The 23,022-nt window shown below is 46.7% G+C and overlaps 1 protein-coding gene across 5 annotated transcripts in view; it reads right to left on the bottom strand.

Annotated features, from left to right (window-relative positions):
- Positions 1-23,022, bottom strand: part of ANO2 (anoctamin 2) — a 339,770-nt gene that overhangs the window by 252,548 nt on the left and 64,200 nt on the right. For 3 of the 5 annotated variants that reach the window (XM_040462871.1, XM_040462873.1, XM_040462875.1), the window contains 2 exons: positions 5,030-5,128; positions 4,290-4,292 (listed from right to left, as the gene is read on the bottom strand). In XM_040462871.1, the coding sequence (XP_040318805.1) occupies positions 4,290-4,292; positions 5,030-5,128 (102 nt within the window). The remainder of the gene's footprint in view (positions 1-4,289; positions 4,293-5,029; positions 5,129-23,022) is intronic. The other 2 variants (XM_040462872.1, XM_040462874.1) reach the window with 1 other exon arrangement.

Genomic DNA, 23,022 nt, shown 5'->3' with positions numbered 1-23,022 from the left:
CACTCCTTTCAACAGCCTGCCACGACATTTATTACTCCTGTTTTGGAGATGAGGCTTCCTCTAAGCCTGCTTTCCTAAAAAGATATAACTTGCTGGAAGTTAACAGCATCTCCTTGCCTGCGAAGGACTCATAAGCTAATGTCCTCATAGGCTTCTGGGAATAGCAAAAGTAGCCCCTGCAATATCAGTCTCTCTACTCAAAACAGCTACATAAATTTTGACAGACTAGACAAAAGTGATTTTCACCCACCCCAGGCATATCACTTCTTCCAAATTTGGTGGATTCTGGCTAGATTAATATGACCTCATGGACAAGAATGGACTCCGTTACCTCCCCCTTGTCTGTTTCCAGCCTTGTCTCTGTTGCAGGAAGCACTTGGAGAGTCAGTGAACGTAAGGGGTAAAAGAGGGGGGGAATGTTCGTTCATATGGACAAAAGGCGAATGAGGGAGAAACATAAATGTTGAGCGCAATCTAGAAGGCCCATTTTGGTAATGAGCAGAGGTGAGAAGGCACCCATTTCAAATCTTCCCAGGCTACCCCGGGGCCAAAGGCCAGGCCTCCCCACCCCCTTCCTGTGCACGGAGGTTGAGTGTCCCTCACAAAATGCTGGCTCTTCTGTTGTTGTTCTTGGAAAACAAATGTTTCCTTCCAAGATCCCCCTCCTGGTTAATATCTGTGTTCAGGACTCTGAGTCCCTAGACGCGTTACTATGGATTTGTCCAGGTTTGGAGATCTTGATTTTGTGATTTCCTCCCCATCTTCCTGGTCTCTCCAGACCCTGCTGAGTTATGATACAAACCTCCACCGGCCCGGAGGATGCTCAACTGATCCCACGCCGTGCCTCAGCCTTCCTCCACGTTCCCCCCGCCACCAGGACGTGGCTCTCTGCAAACGTAGTTTATTCTCATCGTAGTCACTTCCCAAACCCACTAAAACAGGAGGAAAACGCCAGTGGCCCCCATGCTAACCTTGCACAGATTTCCCTGCCTCATCCTCCCTGTTCATGCCTCTGGGTATAGCCCCCACCTCCACCCCTGTGATCAGGTTCTGTCAGACTGATTTTGAAAAACATGCATCCTACCCTGCCTACCAAGTTATACCTCCTCTCCTGCTTATGACATCCCCTGTGAGGTCAGCCACTGCATCCTGTGACTACAAAGAAGATCAGGGCCATGTGGCTGGACCCACAGAAGGATGACACACAGTTCACCTGTGTCAAGTATGGGACCCAGAAACTCTGGGGAGAAGTTCCTTCTGTTATATCTGCAGCCTTCCAGGAGCCACCACCTGGCTTTGCTCTCCCCAGACTCCTTGCCCCATCGTATTTGCATATAGATCTGTGCTGTGCTAATGAGTTGCCATTTGAGATAGTGTTTTACTCATGCTTTGATGTCTGCGTATGTGCATTCCTGATGAGCCCTTTGTAAACTCTCTCAGAGCATGGATTATTTCTGTGCCCTTCAGTGTCTCTCCAAAGACCCCCTACAGGTCCTCCATCAGTGTTGGCTGCAGTGAAGCTGGCTGGGTCGGGGAAGGGCTAGGAATCGAGAATGCACATAAAAATATTTGAGCACACAGACACAATGATAAACTCCTACACTTCCATAGCACCAGTTAGGAGTTAGAGTCTTACAACACCCTTTTAAGAAAAAATAGGGCATGTATTATTATAGCCTATATCATAGATGAGGAAACTGGGGCTCTGGAAGACGAAGTGACATCCCCAAGTCACACAGCAAATAAACATGGAACCAAGGCTAAAAGTCTGGTCTTCTAGACCCTACCACAGTGTCTACCACCCTCAGCCTCTAAAAGGAAAAGGAAGGGGGTGGGGACAGCCTGACTGCATCAACCAATGAATGGATACAGAAGATGTAGTATGTGTACACAGTGGAATCTTACTCAGCCATGAGAAAAAAAGAATTCCTGCCATTTGCAACATAGATGAACCTTGAGCACACCATACTAAGTGCAATGAAAGCAGAGGAAAAAATACTGTACTATGTAATATCACTTATATGTGGAATCTAAGAAGCCAAACCTATAAAAACAGAGAGTAAAATGGTGGTTACCAGGGAATGGAGTGGGGGGATAAAACAGCTGCTGTTTAAAGGGTACAAACCAGTAACAAGTAGTAAATAAGCCATAGAGATTTAAGGCACAGTAGAGTGAATATAGACAACAACGTTGTACTATAACCAGAGACTAGAACTTAATTATTCCAACCGCCAAAAAGAAAGAATAATTATGTAACAGTGATACAGGTGCTAATTACCTCTACAATGGCAATCATATTACAGTATATAAATGTGCCCAATTTACATGTTGTATGCCTTATATTTACACAAGGTTATGTCAAATATATTTGATTTCTTTCAAAATGCAAAAAAAAAAAAAAAAAAAAGACAAAGAAGGAGGGAAACTCAGAGATGGCTGCACTGTAATATGTCCTTGCCCTAATCATTCCAACTACAAATTCAAGTGCAGGTACTACCCAAACTATAGATGGTAGTTCCAACAGGCTAAGCGTATGGGGACACATGACTCTGCAGGAAAATAGGTCATTTAAGCAGATCTATGCTCTCACAGGTATGAGCCTATGCAAGGACAAGCAGAGACCAGGGGCAGGCATTACTTTGGGGCTGAGTCTGGGAATGAGGAGGAGAGGAAGGTGGTAGAGAAACGAGAGGTATGGTAGGATGTCCCAAGAACAGAGAGGGAGGCAAGGAAAAGGCACCAGGAGAGAGAGGTACAAGGGAGAGGGAAGAAGGATGGCAAGGAGAGCAAAGAAGACACAAAAAGGGGAAAGAAGAAGGATACACGCTTCTTCTGTGTCTCTGGCTTCCCTGCTCTTAGGAGCATCTTGGGAGACAGAAGCCATAGCATGGGCTTTGGAGTTTTGCTCACCTTCTTTCCAAGGATCAGCCAGCAGAGAGAAAGTTAGAAGCCAGAAGAAAGAGAAGTGAAATGGTTAGCCAGGTTGTGACACCACCAGAGGGAAGCAGAAGCCTCCATCCAAGACTGATACTTGAGGCATGTTGCCAGCAAACCAGGAAATCCTCTAATCATCTATGGAGGAGGAGTGGAGGTCCACAATAAAGATGGCGCCTGCGTTCGAGGACAATGGGATTAGGAGCAAGAGGTCCAAAACTAGGAGACAATGCAGCAGTGCAAATGAAGGGACAAAGGCCCTGGTATGGTCCTTGTGAAAACAAGACACTCAGGCAGGTGACCCCAAAACATTTACTTCTTTTGGCAGAATATCTGTAGCTGATATTCACGTCTATGTTTGTTCACTGTTTGTCATGTGTCCACCTGCCACGAAGGTATCATCTGTCTTAATAAACCTATAAAAACAGAACCCACAGACTTTACCCTCTTGAGTAGGGGATTCATGAGGGTAGCAAACATGTTGGTATTTGGTGAGTGAATTTTGATGGGGACGGTCGATCTATTGGTAGGGAAGACGGTATAAGCACAGACAATGACGTTGATCAAAATGGTGCTGCTGACTCTGAGGATAGTGATGAGAGTGAAGACGGTGATAAGGCAGGTGGTAACAGTGGCAGTGCAGAAAGCAACAGACATGGAGTTCTGTTCCTGATGGGGGTGGAAATTCTGGTGACGGTGGTCAGAATGAGGAAAATGATCTCTGCAAAGTTAGGTCACCACTTATGAAATACTTTGTGTGTGTGTGTGTGTGTGTGTGTGTGTGTGTGTGTGTGTGTGTGAGAGAGAGAGAGAGAGAGAGAGAGAGAGAGAGAGAGAGACAGGGAGACAGAGACAAAGAAACCGAGAAAGAGAAAGAGAGATATCATCTATAAATCACTCATTAGACTAGAGTAGCATGTGCCCCAGAACCCTTCCTAGAGAAACATCACAAGTGGCCAAAGTCAACAGCCACTGTTTTCTCCTAAAATGCCTAACAACAACAACAAAAAAAAAAAGAATAGTAAATCTGTGGACACTTTTCCTTTCTCTTTGGAAATGTTCGCTGGATTTTGTTATACACGGAGAAGCTCACCTAAGAATTCCCTGGGGGAATTTTGAAATTATACATAAACTATACTAACTGAAAGGAACCTCAAAACTCATCTGAACTGTGTGGTTCTCAACCCAAATATACATCAGAACCTCCTGAGGATTTTTTTCTTCACAATATTGGTGCCAGAACCTCATTCCATACCAACCACCTGAATCAAAATCCCAGAGTTGGGAGGCTGGCATGACATTCTAAAAACATTCCCCAGATGGTTTTCTTTTGATCAACTCTCCTGATTAAGAACCTTCTATTTTACAGAGGAGACCAGCAAAAGCCACCACACAATACTTAGTGGTAGAGTCACAACCAGAATAGGGATCTTTGCAGCAAGTTCGGAGCTATTCTCCCTGCATGCTGCCTACCCAGTCCACATGGCTTGCTGTCTGCTCTCATTGCTACACCTGGTCTTAAAAAAAAAAAAATGCCGGGGCGCCTGGGTGGCGCAGTCGGTTGGGCGTCCGACTTCAGCCAGGTCACGATCTCGCGGTTCGTGAGTTCGAGCCCCGCGTCGGGCTCTGGGCTGATGGCTCAGAGCCTGGAGCCTGTTTCCGATTCTGTGTCTCCCTCCCTCTCTGCCCCTCCCCCGTTCATGCTCTGTCTCTCTCTGTCCCAAAAATAAATAAACGTTGAAAAAAAATTAAAAAAAAAAAAATGCCTGGAAGTGTCAGGACCTCAAGAAGAGGGAGAGAGGAAGTATAACAGAGAAACCAAGAATCTGGACCAGAGCAATGTCTGGCTTCCCATGAAGCACATCCCAGGGGGAGCTCCAAGGTGAAGGGACATCCCAAACCCGGCCCCTCTCTGCACCCCAACTTGCTTTCCCACCCCACCCACATCACTGCCCCATACTTAGGGTCCCTAGGGAGGCAAGAGCAATTTCAACTCCACAAACCCTCATCCCCCAAACCCTGGCCTTGTTCCCACACTATTGCCAGCCAGCCCACCCTCCGGAGGCCCCCAAACCCAGAAGAAACATGCTCATACTTTCTTGGTGGGGACTTTGATCTTCAAGAACTCTGCCTCTCTGGCCAGCACCTGCCACGGGGCGTGTATCCGGACAAAGATGGATCCCTGGCTTTTACTCTGCAAGGTACAAAGGAAGAAGAAATGGAAACACTTAGAAGGACATAGCTTAAATTCCTGTTTCCCTAGCTCTCCCAAACTAGAAGCCCCGACCTGGCATTTCTTCAGTTTCTGGTGTTTGTTCTCTTTAACAAAACACCAGGGTCCTGTCCCCTCCTGCCCCTATCTAGTCACCAGCTCTGTTCCAGAAGGGCCCTCATCAAAAACCACAGGGTAATGTTCCCAAAGTGTGGTCCCTGGAGGCTTGGTGGCTTCAGAAGAAAAGAAGAATTAAAACAAGTATGTTCCCAAGATTTGAAACATAAGCAATTACGATTTTTGCAAAAACCCTATTATAGTCTTCATAACAAGTAGGGAGTTTACCTTTGCTAGCATTCAGTGAACAGCCTACAACTCACCCCATTCACATATTTGTGCTCTATCATGCTGGGTCATAGCCTCAAATGACAAAAGTGGCTCACCTAAGCCCCAAAGTAAGGATACAAATAATAATGTAAACAGGGCGCCTGGGTGGCTCAGTTGGTTAAGCATCTGACTTCGGCTTAGGTCATGATCTCACAGTTCGTGGGTTCAAGTCCCGCATCAGGCTCTGTGCTGACAGCTCAGAGCCTGGAGCCTGCTTCGGATTCTGTGTCTCCCTTTCTCTCTGCCCCTTCCCAGCTCTCTCTCTCTCTCTCTCAAAAATAAATAAACATTAAAAAAATTTTAACAATAATTATAATGTAAACAGTACAATGTAAAATGACATCATCAACATAAACCATGAACAGGGCTCCAGTGTGAATGTGGAATATGAATCTATGACCCAGGACAAGGAATTCCATGAGTATATAAAGGAAAGGAAATGCAGTGATGAGCATCTGAAATTTAGGTCATATTGATTTAGTAATCCACTTGGCCCTGGCTACAGTGTGTGTGATAAAAACTGGTCAGGAGGTCCCTGGGTGGCTCAGTTGGTTAAGCGTCCGACTTTGGCTCAGGTCATGATCTCACAGTTTGTGGGTTTGAGCCCCGCATCAGGCTCTATGCTGACAGTAAGAAGCCTGCTTGGTATTCTGTCTCTCCGTCTCCCTCTCCCTCCCTCTCTCTCTCTCTCTCTCTCTCTCTTTCTCTCTCTCTTTCTCTCTCTCTCTCTCTCTCTTGTTCTGCCCCTCCCCTGCTAGCTCTCTCTTTCTCTCTTTCTCTCTCTCTCTCAATAATAAATAATAAACATTAAAACATTTTTGATCAGATTATGATGTCAAGCCATCAGTTTCTCCCCATCTTCAAATAAAACCTCAAAATTTTTTCAAAACAAATACAAAAACAACTACCTCTGACCTTAATTCAATTAGTTTTGTCACTAAAGAATGAAAGGAAACCAAAACAAGTCAGAAAAATGGGCAAAAGCGCCATTATTGGTGAGAAGCTTCTAAAACCACCTGCAGAGTTCATTACAAATGCGGTGTTCGCAGAGAAAGCATAGCAAGCAGGCAGCACCATGCCTTCATTGGATGACTGTCAGAGATCCCCTAAAACCCGTGCACCGTGGTGGGAAGATGCTGGTGTGCTGGCCAGCCTGCTACTGATGTCAGGGGGCAGCGTGGGAATCAGGTCCTAGTGAGTGTGCTCCACAGACAGACGTGCTTGTAGCTTCTTGACCCCCTAGGCCCCCTGAGGCTTCTACTGAATTACGGTGTATTTTGTGAAGCAGGAAGCACGGAGACCAGTACTGAGAAGACACCAACTCTGCGTGCGACAAAGGTATTCCCGCTCACGTAAAAGGTGTCCCCTTTGAAAATCATTCCCCAGCTTCATTCATAAAGACCAGCTGGTGTTCATCAATCCACTCTCTGGTCTTGGTTTTGTGTTGAAGATAACAGTGGAAGCCATTCACATCCAGCCTCTTACCATCGGCTTTTCCAGTGTGCTAGGCAGAGAAACAGGTAGCAAACCAGAAGACTGCGCTCCCCAATGAAGTATATGGACTACTGACGGTGCTCACAGGACAATGGAGAAGATAAAGAGACACTTTATGGTGTTCAGAATGCAAGTGAAGACTATCTCTATGATTCTGAACGGTGGGCGCACAATACATTCAGTAATTCACATACCCAGAACCTACTCCCCACTTTGGGGATGAAAGCTTATGATTTAAAAAAGGAGAAGAAGGAAGAAGAAATGAAGATTTTGTATGAAGACTGAACCACGGTATGAAAGTCTTGGAGGGTCCAGAGTTTGCAAACACCTGAAAATAAGAGCCATGGCCGTGATGCGTATTTACTGAGCGCATATCATGTGCCAGCACAGAGCCAAACAGTCATGTGTTTTAGAACAAAGAAGATGTACGGCCACACCGTCAGGCAGGGACTATCACTGTCTCTCTTTTACAGTTGAGGAAATCAAGACAGGGAAAATTTAAATAATTTGTCCAAAGTTACACAGATAGTGTGACAAAAAGGTATTCGGATCAAAGCAGTCTATGCCCTACCTGATGACTTTCTTGGCCATGGAGGCAGACATAATACACTACTGGGCAAAGTGAACAGCCACCTCCAAGAGCTGTAGTAGAGCATAAAGACACACTTTTCAGACTAAAGTCAAATCAAAGGATGGATAAGGAGTATACAAGGCAGTCCTAAGATAAACACTCAACCTTCCGGCTTCCACGGATGACATAGTTCTGACCAAACACTGGCAGTGGCTTTCAGCAAGGAATCTCCTCAATTTCCATGTCTGTCTGTGGTCACTATCCAGGAGTACTAGACAGAGTTATCAATCACTTGCTGCTACTTCAAACTGTAATTTAAGCTTTTCTAACTTAGTGAAAATGAAGGGTAAGAAAGAAAACCACCTGGGAAGCTGACCTGCACCCCCAGCTCTCCATCACGGCCCCAGAAAAGATGTTTGTGGTGAAAGGCAGTGAACGGTACCATCCTTCTTACTGAAATGAAATCATGACTATTATTGATTTTAATACATGATGTTTTGTCTTTATTTTTAAATTGCGATGAATGGTTTTTTGGTTTTTGGTTGTTTTTTTTGTTTTGTTTTGTTTTTTTTTAGAGAGAGAAAGAGAGAGCGCAAGCAAACAGAGGGAGCAGACAGAGAGACTCCTAAGCAGATTCCACACTCAGCACGGGACCCAATGTGGGGCTCGATCCCACAACCCTGGGATCATGACCTGAGCCAAAATCAAGAGTCAGACACTCAACCTATTGAGCCACCCAGGCACCCCTGTGATGAATGCTTTTTTTGAAAGTTTGCATAGAATTGGTAGCTCAAGTGTGCACTGAAGTGGCTACAGATGTTCAAAGTTTGAGGAAGGAATGAGAAAGCAAGGGTCAAATCTCATGACCTTGGTGGCAGACTGCTAGCTGTCCCCTGAAAGCCATTATCATCTTCTTCATCCACTTTAAACCTAAGTGTATAGCCATCCAGAATCAAGCCTGTATCTCCCCTGAAGTTAGATGTAACCATAATACTAATCATGAAGCAGCTGCCCGCCACCCTCTTCAAAGACAGTGTGCAGGCTCATCGTCCTCCCTACCCTTGACCTGCTGCCTGGAACATGGAGACAAGCATCTCAGACCTTGAGGTCAAAGTCAAGGCCAGAAACAGCAAAGTATCAAGAGAAAAGCCGAGTCCTAACCTCTCAGAGTGTTGTAACTGCCCTGGCTGTCCCGGGGATTTTTACGTGAGACATAAAACTGTTGAGCCCTTGTGATTTTAGAGGGTCTATTAATTGCAGCCCAACCTTTTTGCTCATTGCCTCCAGCAAAGCATACTTCATTCTCCTCAACTGGAACTTGTTTTAAATGAAGATAAAGGCTGGTATGCAATCATGTGGTGCTAACATCCAGTCATGACCCTTTCAATCCAGGCAATACTGTCACCCTCTCCTAAAAAAGAAAATCACACAGGGTGCCTGGGTGGCTAGGTCAGTTAAGGGTCCGACTTCGGCTCAGGTCATGATCTCATCATGGTTCGTGAGTTCAAGCCCCTCATCGGGCTCTGTGCTGATAGCTCAGAGCCTGGAGCCTGCTTCAGATTCTGTGTCTCCCTCTTTCTCTGCCCCTCCCCCACTCACACTAGGTCTCTCTCTCAAAAATAAATGTTAAGAAAAAAATTTTTTTAATTAAAAAAAGAAGAAGAAGAAGAAAAGAAAATCCTGGGAGCTGATGTGAAACATTAGCTCGTGTGACTGGCCATGTCTCCTGAAGAAAAACAAATACTTGAAAACCCCTGAGCAGAACCATCCCCAAATGCAGAAGCTCTCTTTAATAACCCAGGAATCTAAAATTGGAGATAAATATAGATTGAGCTTTAAATTAAAAAAAATGGTTTCCTTCTTCTCCAGGCTCAATTGACTTCCATTCTTCCCCATATTTGAATTCTCTCAAGCACAGTAAGGGAGTGGAAAGAGCTTGGGCTTCAGATAAAAACAGATTAAGACTGGAATCCTGGATTTTATAGCTGGAGGACGTTGGACAGCACTGAACCAACAGAGCCACAGTTTCTTTATCTGAATAAGGATGAGAAATGTTGCAGGTCTGTTGTGAGGACTGAAGACAGTGTGTGAGGTCCCTGCCCCAGGGCCTGGCACACAGGCCATCTGAGACGTATCTATGGGCCATGACCATGGTGATTCCCTCCACCCAACTGAAATGATGGCTTTCTGACTGCAGGGACAGCATCTCATGCTTCTTTTGTGTTCCTCAAGCACTTCCCACAGGGCTGGACACATAGGAGATCTTCCCTGAATCTCTGCAGTCAATAGAAAAACTCAGGGAAAACCAGTTCCTGTTCCATTAAAATTGTGACTAAGTAATCCTTGTTTACTGCCCTTGAACTTTTAAAATTATCTACAGGATTTTCAAAATGTCCCATGTGTCCTAAAGGAATTCACAGGTTGAAAATAGAGCACATCTCCAGACTTTGAGGACAATGTCGGAAAACATGACTCTCTGAAATCAACACAAAATTCAACATAAACAGTATATAAAGCTTGCCTACCAGAGCATATAACCCATCTCTGGAAGATATTTTATAAACATATCATCAATGCAAACAGAGGGACTCCCAAATCACATCAGGCAACCAAAATTCAAGTTCATGTAAAACAATCTACAACATGTAATTTGGTTCTGGTCATCAGACAAAGAAGAACCAGTGTCCAAAGACTTCTCTGAGCAAGCACAAGCACATCCATCTTGGGGACGCAACTATCCCAGAGGCAAGAAACGTGAAATATACAACAGAGCCAGAAAATCTCTCCAGCTCAGCTGCAATGTCTTGTGCCAGTCCTTTCACTATGGTTCTGTTTTCATAAAACCCTACAAATTCTGTCTGTCCAGCTCCCGGGTGTCAGGGAAAAGGTACCCAAGAAGATGACGCAGGTACTCTGGTCAAAGGAAATGAATAGTATATGTAGGGCTCAATACCATCCATACTTTCAGGCATCCACTGGGGGCTTTGGAAGGTAACCCCATGGATAAGGGGGCCTCCTGTACTCCTCAGTCATAACCTGACTTTTGGTTTTCTAGGTCTCTTTTAAGTTGTGCTGTCACTTGGTTTCCTAGACCTAGTCACCACTAACTACATTAATGGAGCACAGAGTTCACCAAGCAAAGCAGGTCCCCATCTCTAACCAGTGCCTTGCTTAATCGGCCAGTTTCCCACCCTCTCCCTCCTCCCTTCTTCTCTAAAGTTGCCTAGACAGCAGGCCCAATCAAATGCACCTTCTCTAAGGCACACAGTACCTCTGCCCTCTCCCTGGACTCCAGCCACATAGCCCTTCCCACTGTTCACCAACTGCTCCAGCCAGTGTCCCACTTCAGAACCTGCTTGTAAGCTATTTCCTCCTCTGCAAAGTCCTCCCCACCCTCAGACCTAGCCAACTCCTAACTAGTTCTCAGCTAAACATTCCTTCCTCCAGAAGACTTTTTCTGAACCCAGGATTATGCCTGGCCCCCCTCTTGCCTGCATGGCTCCTGTCCTTGTCCTTCATAGCAATGGCCGACATTGCAATCACGGTGAGTAGGTGTTTAATGCTTGCCTTCCTGGCAGACCTTAAGCTCTATGAAGACAAAGAATGTGTCTATCGTGTTGACTGCTTTGTCCTAAGCAGCCAACACAGTACTGACATATGGTAAACACTCACTAAATAAATATCTACTGTAACTTCAACATGCATAGATACCTAGTTCTGCTTAGATCTGTGATTAATTTTTTTAAAGAAGTTTACCTATTTATTTTGAGAGAGAAAGAGAGAGAGAATGAACAGGGGAGGGGCAGGGAGAGAGATTGAGAGAGAGAGAATCCCAAGCAGGCTCTGTGCTCCATGCACAGAGCCTTGATGCAGGGCTTGATCCCACAAACCATGAGATCACGAACTGAGCTGAAATCAAGAGTCGGAGGCTTAACTGACTGAGCCACCCAGGCGCCCCATCCTGTGATTAATTTCTAAAAATTGGCTACCACAGCCCAGAAAGTAACTGGTGACCTTTGGCCAACCACATTTAAATCTGGTTCTATTCTAAGAGAATAATTCAATTACCCTTAACTGTCATTTCTGAACCGTTTTCTCATGTTAACAACCAAAGTTATTCAAGATTCCACTTGACCAGGAAACTTATGAAAACCTTGCAGGAGGACCTCTCCATTCCTAACAGGAGCCCCCAGCCCTCACTGCATTTGCAGACCACTGCTTCCTTTCCTGGAGGCCTAACCCATCTGCACACATTCATCTGGTGCTCATAAAACACAATCTGAACTGAGCTGGGACCACATAATACCTGGAACCTCTCTGCCTGATAGCATTAAAGGGTACTGTAGTATTAAGGAAAAGAATCAGGGATACCTTGGAAAATAAAAGGGACATCAAATGTAAAAGTCTTTGGTATCTTTACTTGCCAAGTATCAGACTTCCATGGTACCATTCAACATCCTCAGCAGAGGATGCATCCAAAGCAGAGCCAGCTGATGGGCATGTGGTGAATTTCAGAAGAATGCGCTGATTTGGCCAAAGTACTCTGGAGATAAAGAGGCCTCCAAAGATAGCTAACGTATCTTTCTCAAGTAACAAATGAAGACCTAGAACTCAGGAGACTCCATTGCTTGGACATGGACATACGGCCAGTTAGCAGCAGAGCCAGGAATGAAATCCAAGTCTCCTAACACCAAGGCTCCATCCCATAATCCCCGTGTGGGATGGCAGCACACGTCCCCAGGGGCTCCGATGTGTCTGAGGTCAATCCTGAGCCTCTCCCTTCACAAGAAATCGGGCAAATGAGGGATGGAGGAACAGCAGTGTTAGAGGAGGGAACTGTACCCCCAGCCACCTCCCTCTAGTGTTCCCACCACTGCTCAAGGCCCTTGGCAGGGACCAGAGGCCAAGCACTCCTGGTGAGATTATCCATATTGTTTATGTCTTGCTGTTGTTATCCAAAGATTGCATGTGGCTTTGCAAGACCACGTCTTCCCTCTAGAGAAACAAGAATGAATGGGAGGCAGCCCTAGCCAAACACTGGAAACCGATACTCCACAAGCCTCCTTCCCACACAGTCCTGCCAAGCCACCTCAACGCTGACCCCAGACGCCTGAGTGTACTCTGGTCCCGAGCCCTGCTGTGAGCTGAGAACATCAGCTGCAGCACATCGTGGCCCGCGAATGGGGCTGCCAGAGGAAGGGTGGAGAGATGAGCATGTAGACATGGAGAGGGACAAAGCAGGGACAGACTTGTCTAAGATATCACCAACCTAGGCCATCTTGGATCAGCAGGGACACAGGCATATGGTCCCACAGTGAGGGTGAGAGAAGCCCTCTGTGACTCCCACGTTCTCAAATCACCACAGCTGATGTGCATACACTAGAGGAGTTCTACCAGGTGGTGCTGAGACCAGGGCTGGGTCAGCCATCACCACAGACTAAAGAGGAGTGTGGAGAAGTGGCCCTGAGACTTTTGAAATGTGAGCAGGAAATGAGGGGGTCCTCACAACTGCTCCATCTGAGGAACACCACGGTCTACGTGTGTCACTGTTAAGACCAAAGTCTTCACTTGCCTTCAGCCATCCGGAACTTCCAACCTATGGTCAGGGAGTGGGCTCTGGCCTGACTTCCTGGAGACCCAGGGACTTAGAATTGAGCACAAGTAAGAATGTCCTGGCTGGAGGAGGAGAGACGAAAGCTTGCCTTTCTGAGAAGCCATGGATGACAGCAAGGGAACCCCCTCTTGAACCCTAGCCTCCCCAGACCAAGGTGGGGATGGGTCAGTGATCAACAAAGGCAAAGGGTAGGAATGAATGCCCACCTAACCCTGTCCCAGAAACCCAAAATATACCTGTGGCATGTCCCCTCTTACAGAAAAGACTTCACCTAGTTCCCAACCAAAGATTCAGGACAACCTAGCCAGGGTCCTATGGAAATTACAATTCAGCCAATCTTGTCCTTTATTGAAAGCAGCCATCCCCAAAGTTCCTGGAAGGGGAAGAGACACTCTATGCCAGGAGGATCTCTAGGGTCAGCTACCAAAATGGACAGGTGCCCAGAAGCAATTATCTCTGGACCCATGCTGTAGTGTCTATTGTGTGTATCACCTATTACTGTACTCCAGACAGGAGCCCTCTAGAAAACCTCTGCTCAAGGCCCAGGTGAAGATGAAGCAGTGAGAGGGAACCTAGGAGAGCCAAGGAGTCAGACCCTCTTACACACCAAGGGCTGAGAGAACCTGCTCCCCCACCAACCCCTGAGTAGAGGCCCCCAAGGGCAACACAGCACCCTGGAAGGAGTATCACATGAATAGAGTGCGAATAAGTGTTCTCTGGGGCTCATTCTACTTCAAAAATACTGCAGAAGAAATGGGGGGAAATCTTCACCATACATGACACGACATGGGAAGGCTGTGGGTACTTGGGCCTGAGGACCCAGTCCTTGAGCTTGGCTCTGTCACTTACCAGCTGCGCCATTTATGACAAGTCACCAAAGCTCTTTTTTTTTTTTTTTTTTTGAGTTTATTTATTTTGAGAGAGAGAGTGAGAGAGAGAGAGCACACACATGTACATGTGAGATGTAGGGGCAGAGAGAGAGGGAGAGAGAGAGAATCCCAAGCAGACTCCACGCTAGTGAGGGGCCTGACATGGAGCTCGATCTCACGAACCATAAGATCATGACCTGAACTGAAACCAAGAGTCGGATGCTTAACCAACTGGGCCACCCAGGGGCCCCATCACCAAAGCTCTTGAAACTCAGAGACAATGTTAAAATAATTGTAAAAATTAATAATAATACTACCTGGAGGAGAAAAGGATGAACTATACAACGACACACGTAGAATCTTCTGCAGAGTAGATAGGTTCGTTACCTCAATTCTGATGATGGCTTCACAGGTGTGTACACACATCAGAACTCAATAGATTTGATGCTTTAAATATCTGTGGTTTATCACAGGTCAGTTGCCATGTATAAAGTAACAAGCTAAACAGAATCCATCAGCCAGGGACCAAATTTCTACAAAAATAGAGGACAAAAATGCATCAGCCCTTAAGATGCTGGCAGAAAGGACAGGGCCTCTTGCAAAAACTAAGGAAGACTGGCAGGGTTGGGGGTGGGGCTGATGACCAGGTTGCAGGGACACATGGCCAGCCCCAGACAGAGGGGGAAAGGTCACAGATAAACCATAAGGAAAGACCGGACAAAAATGCTACCCTTTCCTATTCGTCACAGTGAAACTATTTTGGACAGTCGACATCCCGCAAGTGGAATCAGATGCTGCAGAAGGCTAGCTCTCAGCGGTGTGTGGGCTTCCCACTCACCCCCAGCAGGACGCTGCGAGCATTTCAGTGCCCAGGGGAAGGAAGAGCAGATGCACAGAGGTGGGCAACACGGCCCCCCGTTGGGTGGCCGATACATACTCAGACCGGGGATGATCAATAGGTCCTGGGTGGGCTGGCACAGTCCCAGTTTACTTCCCTTGCCTCATCATCCCATCCTGTACAGCACTGTAGCATTATCAAAAATGCTCCAGATCGGACAGTAAATCCTGGGGTCACCCTGTGATCAGCAACAAGCACCACTAAATTCAACAGCCATCAGACGTTTGGGCAGCAGTGCCCAGGATCTCCTTCCTGACCTTCCTTCCTTTGGCCCCTGTGATAAATGTCCCACTCAGAGAGAAGCATTTCCAGGCATTTAAAAGCCCACTGTATTACCTCTGAAAGTACCCTATCGTTAATATCCCTCCTAACTCAAAACTTATGTGATTCTTTGATTTTGATACTTTTCTTCCTCCCTGAAGACACTTCTATAAAACATTCAAGCTATCATTAATTAACTCCTCTCCCTCCCAAAGATGTGCCTTTGTCTTCTCTTAGCGGTGACTCACCTCTCCCCTAAGGAACAGCTCCACTATTTTCTATGATTCAATCATCTCAACATATTTCAATTGAACAAGTATTTATTGGACAACAACCGTGTGCTCAGCAGTGTGCTAAGAATTAAGGGCATACAGAAGAAATATAAGCTATCATGCCATCACACGGCTTTCAGACTCTTTGGAAACCAGATGAACGATATCTAACACATAAAACAGATGAATAACATCATAACTAGGCAGTAATTAATGTCCAAATAGACAGGACAACTAGTGAATGTTTACTTGATTCTTGCTTCCCTTTCACTCATCAGTAATTGCCAGACTTCTGCTCTGAAAGCAATTCTTCTCCTGGATCTCAGCCTATGTTTTCAGTGACCTGATCCTATCACCAACTCCAGGGATGAGCCCAATTAGCCTGAGCCAATCAGCGTATCCCTCCCCTAGGCCAAAACAATTGGTTCTGGAATATGTTTGTAATGCAGTCAGAACCAATACGATGTGAGGAAATGTTGGCCAGGGGTTCTGGAGAAAGCAGCTTTCTCTTTCTGGCACAAAACTCTGGGGAGAATAGTGGAAGTCAATTTGCTCCATAAGGGGAAGACCTGGGTCAGCCAAGGGACCACTGAGTAAACAGAAGACGAAGTAGAACCTGCAGAAGGTTAAGCAGAGAGATGGAGAAGTAGGGAGTCCTTGGGGACATCATCTGAGCTGCCAGATCAAGCTTCACCAAATTCACTTATGAGCTTTCTGATTACATGAGCTCATCAATTCCCTTTGTTGTTTAAGCCAGTTTGAGTCCGGTTTTCTGTCAGTGCAAACAAGAGTTCTCACTACTGTGAGAAACCAGTGAAAGAGCTGCATCTGGGCTAGAGGAGCCAGAGAGGATGCCTTGGAGAACAGGGAGCTTGAGTCATACTGTGAACACGATATGATGGGATTTACATATGCGAAGTGTTCTGGGTGGCACAGAAGAGAAGAGACAGGCAGACAAAGGTACAAGGAGGAATGTGTACAGCGTGTGGAGACCAGCCTGCCTACAGTGGGGTGGAAGCTAGGGAGCCGGAGGGCTGAGCTGTGGGCTGTGCTGGCCACACTGCTCACTATGTTACTGCTGCCCATGAACCTAATGACAGCGACCTGGACGAATCAACCCTGTGTGGTCACCTAGATTCATTACATCTTCAACAGGAGAGAGAAGAGTAAGTGTCCCGCTTTTCAGGGAACCCTGAGAAAATGCCTTCCTCCTTTCTCCAGCGGAGCTCAAGTTGGGAATTTCTTCCTATTCTCCAGTGAGCCCAAGAAATACAATAGGTGGGCAGTGACTGCCCATCCGCTCTGCAGTTGGTCTAGACTGTGGTCAACAGAATAAAGGAACAAGCCTCCTTTGTGCCACTGTGATCTTCTGCAGGTCAGGGGAAGCAGGCTTCGAAAAGGCAGGGCTCTGGCTTTATTCTAGGGGCCATTCATCCTTCATAACAGAGATCTTATATAGGAGGCAGGGTAGACTTTGAACATGTACAAAGAAGCTGTAAAACCTTCCACAAGACTAGTTTATGCTTTATTCGGGTAAAGAACCCTTTCTTCAAATATTTCAAAGGACTACCCTCGTTGAGCTGCGGAGGACCAGAACATCACCTGCTCAGCCATCTTTGGCCCTGATATAGTCTCTGTGCCACCTTTATGCAAACCACAAGAGGTGTACATTCCCCTTGGAAATGGGTGAAAGCTTCTGATTGTCACACTGACTAGGGAGCGCCACTGTCATTTAGTAGATGGAAGAAGGGATACCAAATCTGCTTCAATGTTTTAGAAAGCCCCGCATGAGAAAAACTCTCCTTCCTGAAATAAACACTGCTCTGTCAAGAACCACAACCCTAGAGCTCAAGGACCTGTAGTCGAAAAACAGCATGCTGCCGGCAGATTGATCAGACCAGACACAGAAGCAGGCGTTAGCAAATTATCGCACCAGTTGCCCGCCCCCACCCTACCAGACCCAGACTTAAGACATATTAAGGTAGAGCTTAATGAAATTAATTTATGAATAAAGGCTATTAAATTAACCAAGATCTAGATCTTGGATCTGATACTGAGGAGCTGATGAGGGACACTCAGGAAACAACCCATCATGGTGATGATTAAGAAGAACAGAGGAGGGGCGCCTGGGTGGCGCAGTCGGTTAAGCGTCCGACTTCAGCCAGGTCACGATCTCGCGGTCCGTGGGTTCGAGCCCCGCGTCAGGCTCTGGGCTGATGGCTCGGAGCCTGGAGCCTGTTTCTGATTCTGTGTCTCCCTCTCTCTCTGCCCCTCCCCCGTTCATGCTCTGTCTCTCTCTGTCCCAAAAATAAAATAAAATAAAATAAAATAAAATAAAATAAAATAAAATAAAAAAAAGAACAGAGGAGTTGACTATTTTGTGGGCTTCAAAAAATACCCAGAACCAGCCCGTCTGCTAAGAATGCTATGAAAATAATCCATTAGCCTAGAGTGGTCTGGGGGCCAGAGGATGAAGTAGATGGGGTCTCTGGGAAGCAGGGTACATTTAAGGAAGAGTCCAGAGAGACTCTGCCTAACATCCCAGATCTTTCATATGCCCCTGTGTGACGATGGATATGGTAATGTAGTTTCTCTGAGACACGCTTCTCTTGTTGGTAAAACAGAAAAAGGATCATCCAAAGCAGCAGCGCCCTCACAGAGCGCCTGTGAAGACTAGCAATGACACAAGAAAGGTACCTCTCATGACACCTGGCACATAACACCAACAGCAATTGAATTTTGCAGATGGTGTCTTTAGGCCAGAGGAATTTGAATTGAAGGGGTTTGTGCAATCCGGTTTCCAGCATCCTCCCTCTTTTCCCAGAAAAACCTGGCTCCTGGCTCCTAGGGCATTTTTTCCCCTATATGAAGCAAGAGACCAGTTTGGAACATGTACCCTCCCTGCAGCCAAAACAGGCTTTTCCACAGCCGTGGGAGCACACTGCCGTGGGGCTGGCCCTGCCTGAGACCGCCCGTCCCTCCCTGTGGCCTCCAGTTGGGAAGAAAAGGGGTCATCAGCCATGCTAATTAAATCTACAGATGATAACAAACTGGGCGGAGCTGCAAACAGCACCAGAGAGGATGGGGAAATAAATGAGAAGGGACTTGGGGAGTTTAGAAAATATGGGACAGGAAATAACAAAATGAGATTCAATGCAGAAGAATGCGAATAACTAACTGGGGGGAATAATCAGAAACATAGACACTGGTGGGGGGAGGGCTGGGAAAAGGCTGGGAGATGAGGAGTTAGGCAGGTGACAGGTGGCAAGTGGGAGAATGGGTAGCAAGAGGTGAGCGACAAGGAAGGGATGGAAGCCTAGTGGTGAGGCCACACGGATAAGGGGCTGGTGTCAGCTGAGCCGGTGCCCCAGCTCCCACCGGGCTGGGCGATGCAGCATTCTCCAAGGCTCACTTCCAAAGGCAGTCCTCCATGCAAGCTGCAACTCAAGGCACACCTGCTCCAAGAAGCCCTTCCGGACTCTTAAAGCAAGGGACACCGGTCTCCTCACATGTCACTCATCTGTGACATGCATCACCATTTCTGACTGTAGGCATCTCTGACTCCTTTGCCTCCAGGGCGACAAAGACCCAGCTCTGGAGCTCACTGGCTCCTCCTGGAGCCATGTGCTAAGCCACTAAGCCCATAGTAGGTTTGCAACAAAAAGGGGGAGGAGGCAGTGACATCATCTCAACACAACAAAGGGAAGAATTTCTCTCCTCTTCATGGGTCAAGATGATTTCTGAGGCTTCTCTGTCTTCATCCCTATCCTGGTGCAATTAGCCTAGATCATGGTGTCCCGGAATCAAACACGTGTTGTCTGTTTAGCCCTTTTTCAGGCCAGAACACAAACCAGAGGTCACTCAGGGTCCAGGGAAAAGAGGACAAATAATGGGTTTGGGGAACACGATGAAGCGTACACCCCAGCCTCGGCTGACAATTGATGATGACTCTTCTGATTTGGCTGTGATGCAGGCAGTGGCTTCGCAAAACTACAGGGGTTTCCCTGAGGCACTTGCCTCCTTTACGCAGAAGCTTCCCATGCTCAACAGCAATTGGGAGAACAACATGTAACTCATTCTCTGGGAACCTAAGTGAGGCTCTGCAGAAAAGTCATCGCTGCTGGGGGCCACTGTCAAGTCAAGCTCTTAGAAGAAAGGCAGGAGTCCCTCTTTAAATCCAAGAACACCACAGTTCTCACTAAACATGTGTGTTTCAAGGGATAAAAGGAGCAAACACCAAAAATTTACTTTGAAGCTAAGCCTACTTTGGCATCAGGGACAACTGGAGGGGAAAGTCAAGAACCAAACATGCAAAAAATCTGCCTCTGAGAAGCTGGGGGACGGGAGTATTTTTAGAGCATCTTCTCGGCATAGCAGGTTCACCATATCCCAACCCAGCAGGATCCTCCACTATTGCGAGGTCTCTGCGGAAAGCAAGCCCCCGTCTTCTCTGCTCTCCTGGACCCACGCTATTCCAGCACCGCTTCCCCCTGAGGACGAGCAGTGGGAGAGACTAGGCATGAGCTGATGACACAGAGCTCCAGGTCCTGGTGCCAGCTCTGCACTTGTACCTTAGGGACGTCACACCCGCGCCTCTCTGGGCCTCTGCTTTCTGCTTACCTGTACAACAATAATGTTGAACTCAGAAGGTTCCCTTGCACTGACAGATCTTTGACTTCATGAAAGGTGGGAGTTTTCTTAGCAATTCATCCTAAAGCACTGGCCTTTCAGTCATTCTACCACAAAAGTAAGTTGATGGGCTGCAAAGCCCCCCATCCTCCCAGGGGTAAACTAGAGTACAGAGTCACAAAAACTACCACCGCCTAAACAGAATATTTCTTCTGTCTTCTTTCCCCGAGGCTCCCATCCCTATTCACATATTCCAAAACTTGAAAGGGTCAAAGGTCCAACTCGGGAGAAGGCACCTCTCTGCTGGAAGAAAAATACAGCAGACATCAGCCAGCAAGAGTACTTACCAAACATTAGTACTTACCCTAACCAAGTCAGCCCCGTACAGTTGTACAGGCCATGTAATGCACAAAGATGTCACATTACTAGGGGGTCCTAACCATAGAGAAGTTATCTTAGAGTTGACAGTTTTCTGACACATGGCAGTAAAGTGTCTTAATCTAACAAAATCATGTTAAAACAATTTTTTTATTTTTTAAAATTTTTTAATGTTTACCTAGTTTTGAGAGAGAGAGAAAGAGACAGAATGCAAGCACAAGCAGGGAAGAGGCAGAGAGAGAGAGAGAGAGAGAGAGAGACACAGAATCCAAAGCAGGCTCCAGGCTCTCAGCTGTCAGCACAAAGCCCAAAGCAGGGCTCCAACTCACGAACCACGTGATCATAGCCTGAGCCAAAGTCAGACACTTAACCTATTCAGCCACCCAGGCGCCCCTTAAAACAATTTTTACAAGAATGGAAGCAAGGCATCTTGAGGAAGGGAGACCTTTTTCTAATTGGCACAAAGATATCATATGGACTAGCTGTGGCCCCCGTCTTAACCCTGGATGTTGACCCACAGGAAAACAACCAGAGAGGGGACAGGAGAGCTTAGTGTCCCTTCCAGTGCCCCAAAGCAAAACCTGCTCTCAAGAATCAATAATCTGGAAAAGTCATCTTCACAAGTTGTAAATGACCGGTAGGTCAAAGCAGAACACCTCCTGTGGAATATATATATATTAAAGGATCAAGCAAGGCAATAATTTCTTAAATACTGGGTGCATGCCTTCCCCCATCAAGTCCCAAGGCACCCAACACAATGCTTATAGCAAAGTACGCACCTCAACAGCTCACTGGAATGAAGGGAACCAATGGAGGAATGGAGAACCTACTAGTGGGTAATCAAAGAATCCAGGACTCCTATGTCCTAGCCTACAAAGAAACCATGGCTGGCTAGGAAGCCCAACACACTCCACTTCAAGTCCCTTCAATAAGTCCTGCACACAGGACATGCTCAGGGAGCTTCATGGGCGTCTCTGAAACCAGAGAAAATTAGAGATACACAATCTTCTAAGTTCATTTTATTCATCCCTGCAACCAAGAGAATCAGAGAAGCAGTCCAGAAAATAGTCTCAGGATGTCCATCAGCCTTAACAAGGTTCAGGTAAATGAGACAGGAATAAAATACGTCTGCTGTCCTCCCTCTCCTGATACCCAGCTGTTTCAGAGCACTCTCCATTGGACCCTCCACCTGCCTCTGTCTTGCTCTGAAGAGTCTGTGCCTTGAGCATTCCCTCATCCTGGCTCACCTGCCACTTAACCCACATCCTGTCCAGCTAAGGGAGGCCCTGGATGTCCTGAAGGAGCTCACAGTCTAACCCCGGATTCCCATGCTGTGAGATTACCAAGAGACTGATTTGTCAGTCTATGACAAGGCAACCCCCAGAGGCATTAAAGTCTGGGGTAGATCTGCTCCCACAAGGCTGAACTGTAACAGGGGCTTGAACACCTTCTGCTACCAGTGACTCACAGCAGGCATGAAGGCCCATGAGGAGGCTGATGAGGGAGAAGACAAAAGTCCAGGGGTATCTCTAAAGAGACTCAAAAATCATGCCACCTAGTTGATGGTTACACAGTTCTGTGAATATACTAAAAATGACAGGGGAAGCTTTTAGGGCATTAGAATTCCATTTCCATTTTTTTTCAAATCATGCTACCTAGACCTCCACTTCTTCCCACAAAGAGGACCAGCCCTGTTAGGACTCTGGAAGAGCCTCCTGGATAGTGCTTCCCCAAGAAAAGGATGTGCCCATGGTCCCAGGAGAAGACAGGAAAAGAAATGGGTCCAGAATCTGATGGCCCTTCAGTATTCCTTCAGTATGACTGAATTCCTTCAGTATTCCCATACTATTCCTTCAGTATGACTTTGGTGGTGATCTAACTAGTCTGATCCCTGGCCCACAGAGTGGAAGAAATGGCATCCTTCACAAGACTGCTATGAGGAGCCGGTGTGAAGAAGTGTGGGAGACACCGTCTATGGGCATACGCATGGCAGGTACACATCTTTGTATTTCCTTTGGTGATAGGAACCACTGCACTTGGGCCTTTTCTTTTTCTCAATATTTGGTAACCTGGGCAGGTCAGCGAGGCTACTATATGTGACCAACTTCTATATTGCTGTAAATAAAAAAGACAGGGGGTGAGGACTGGGGAGGTTACAGGTCCTGCCAGGGTCGGAACTGTAATTTTTGCTCGAAAGTGCTGAAAGCAGTTTTCTTTGTCTCTCTCATGATACCTGGTGTCCCTGGTCTCCTGAAGTCTGGCCTGTGTCCTCTGGCTCTATCACTGAGCTGGCCAAGCCTCTGACTGTAGACAACTTTTACGTTGCTGTACAGATGACAAATCTGGAACTGCGTGGGCAAACAATGGCCAAGTCATTTTGCACCGCATGGCTGCTGCATTCCCCTCCCCATCCATGCCCCTGACCTGTCTCTGACTCACTGGAGGGACCATGGCTGGCACCCGTCCAGCACGCTGGGGGGAAGCCAAGGGGAGTCTGCTCAAA

Source organism: Herpailurus yagouaroundi, unplaced genomic scaffold (genome assembly GCF_014898765.1).
Source record: "Herpailurus yagouaroundi ecotype Mexico unplaced genomic scaffold, PumYag 355, whole genome shotgun sequence".
In the NCBI taxonomy this organism is placed as follows: Eukaryota; Metazoa; Chordata; class Mammalia; order Carnivora; family Felidae; genus Herpailurus; species Herpailurus yagouaroundi.
Note: the sequence above shows the minus strand (reverse complement) of the source record. Positions and strands in the feature narration are given on the sequence as shown.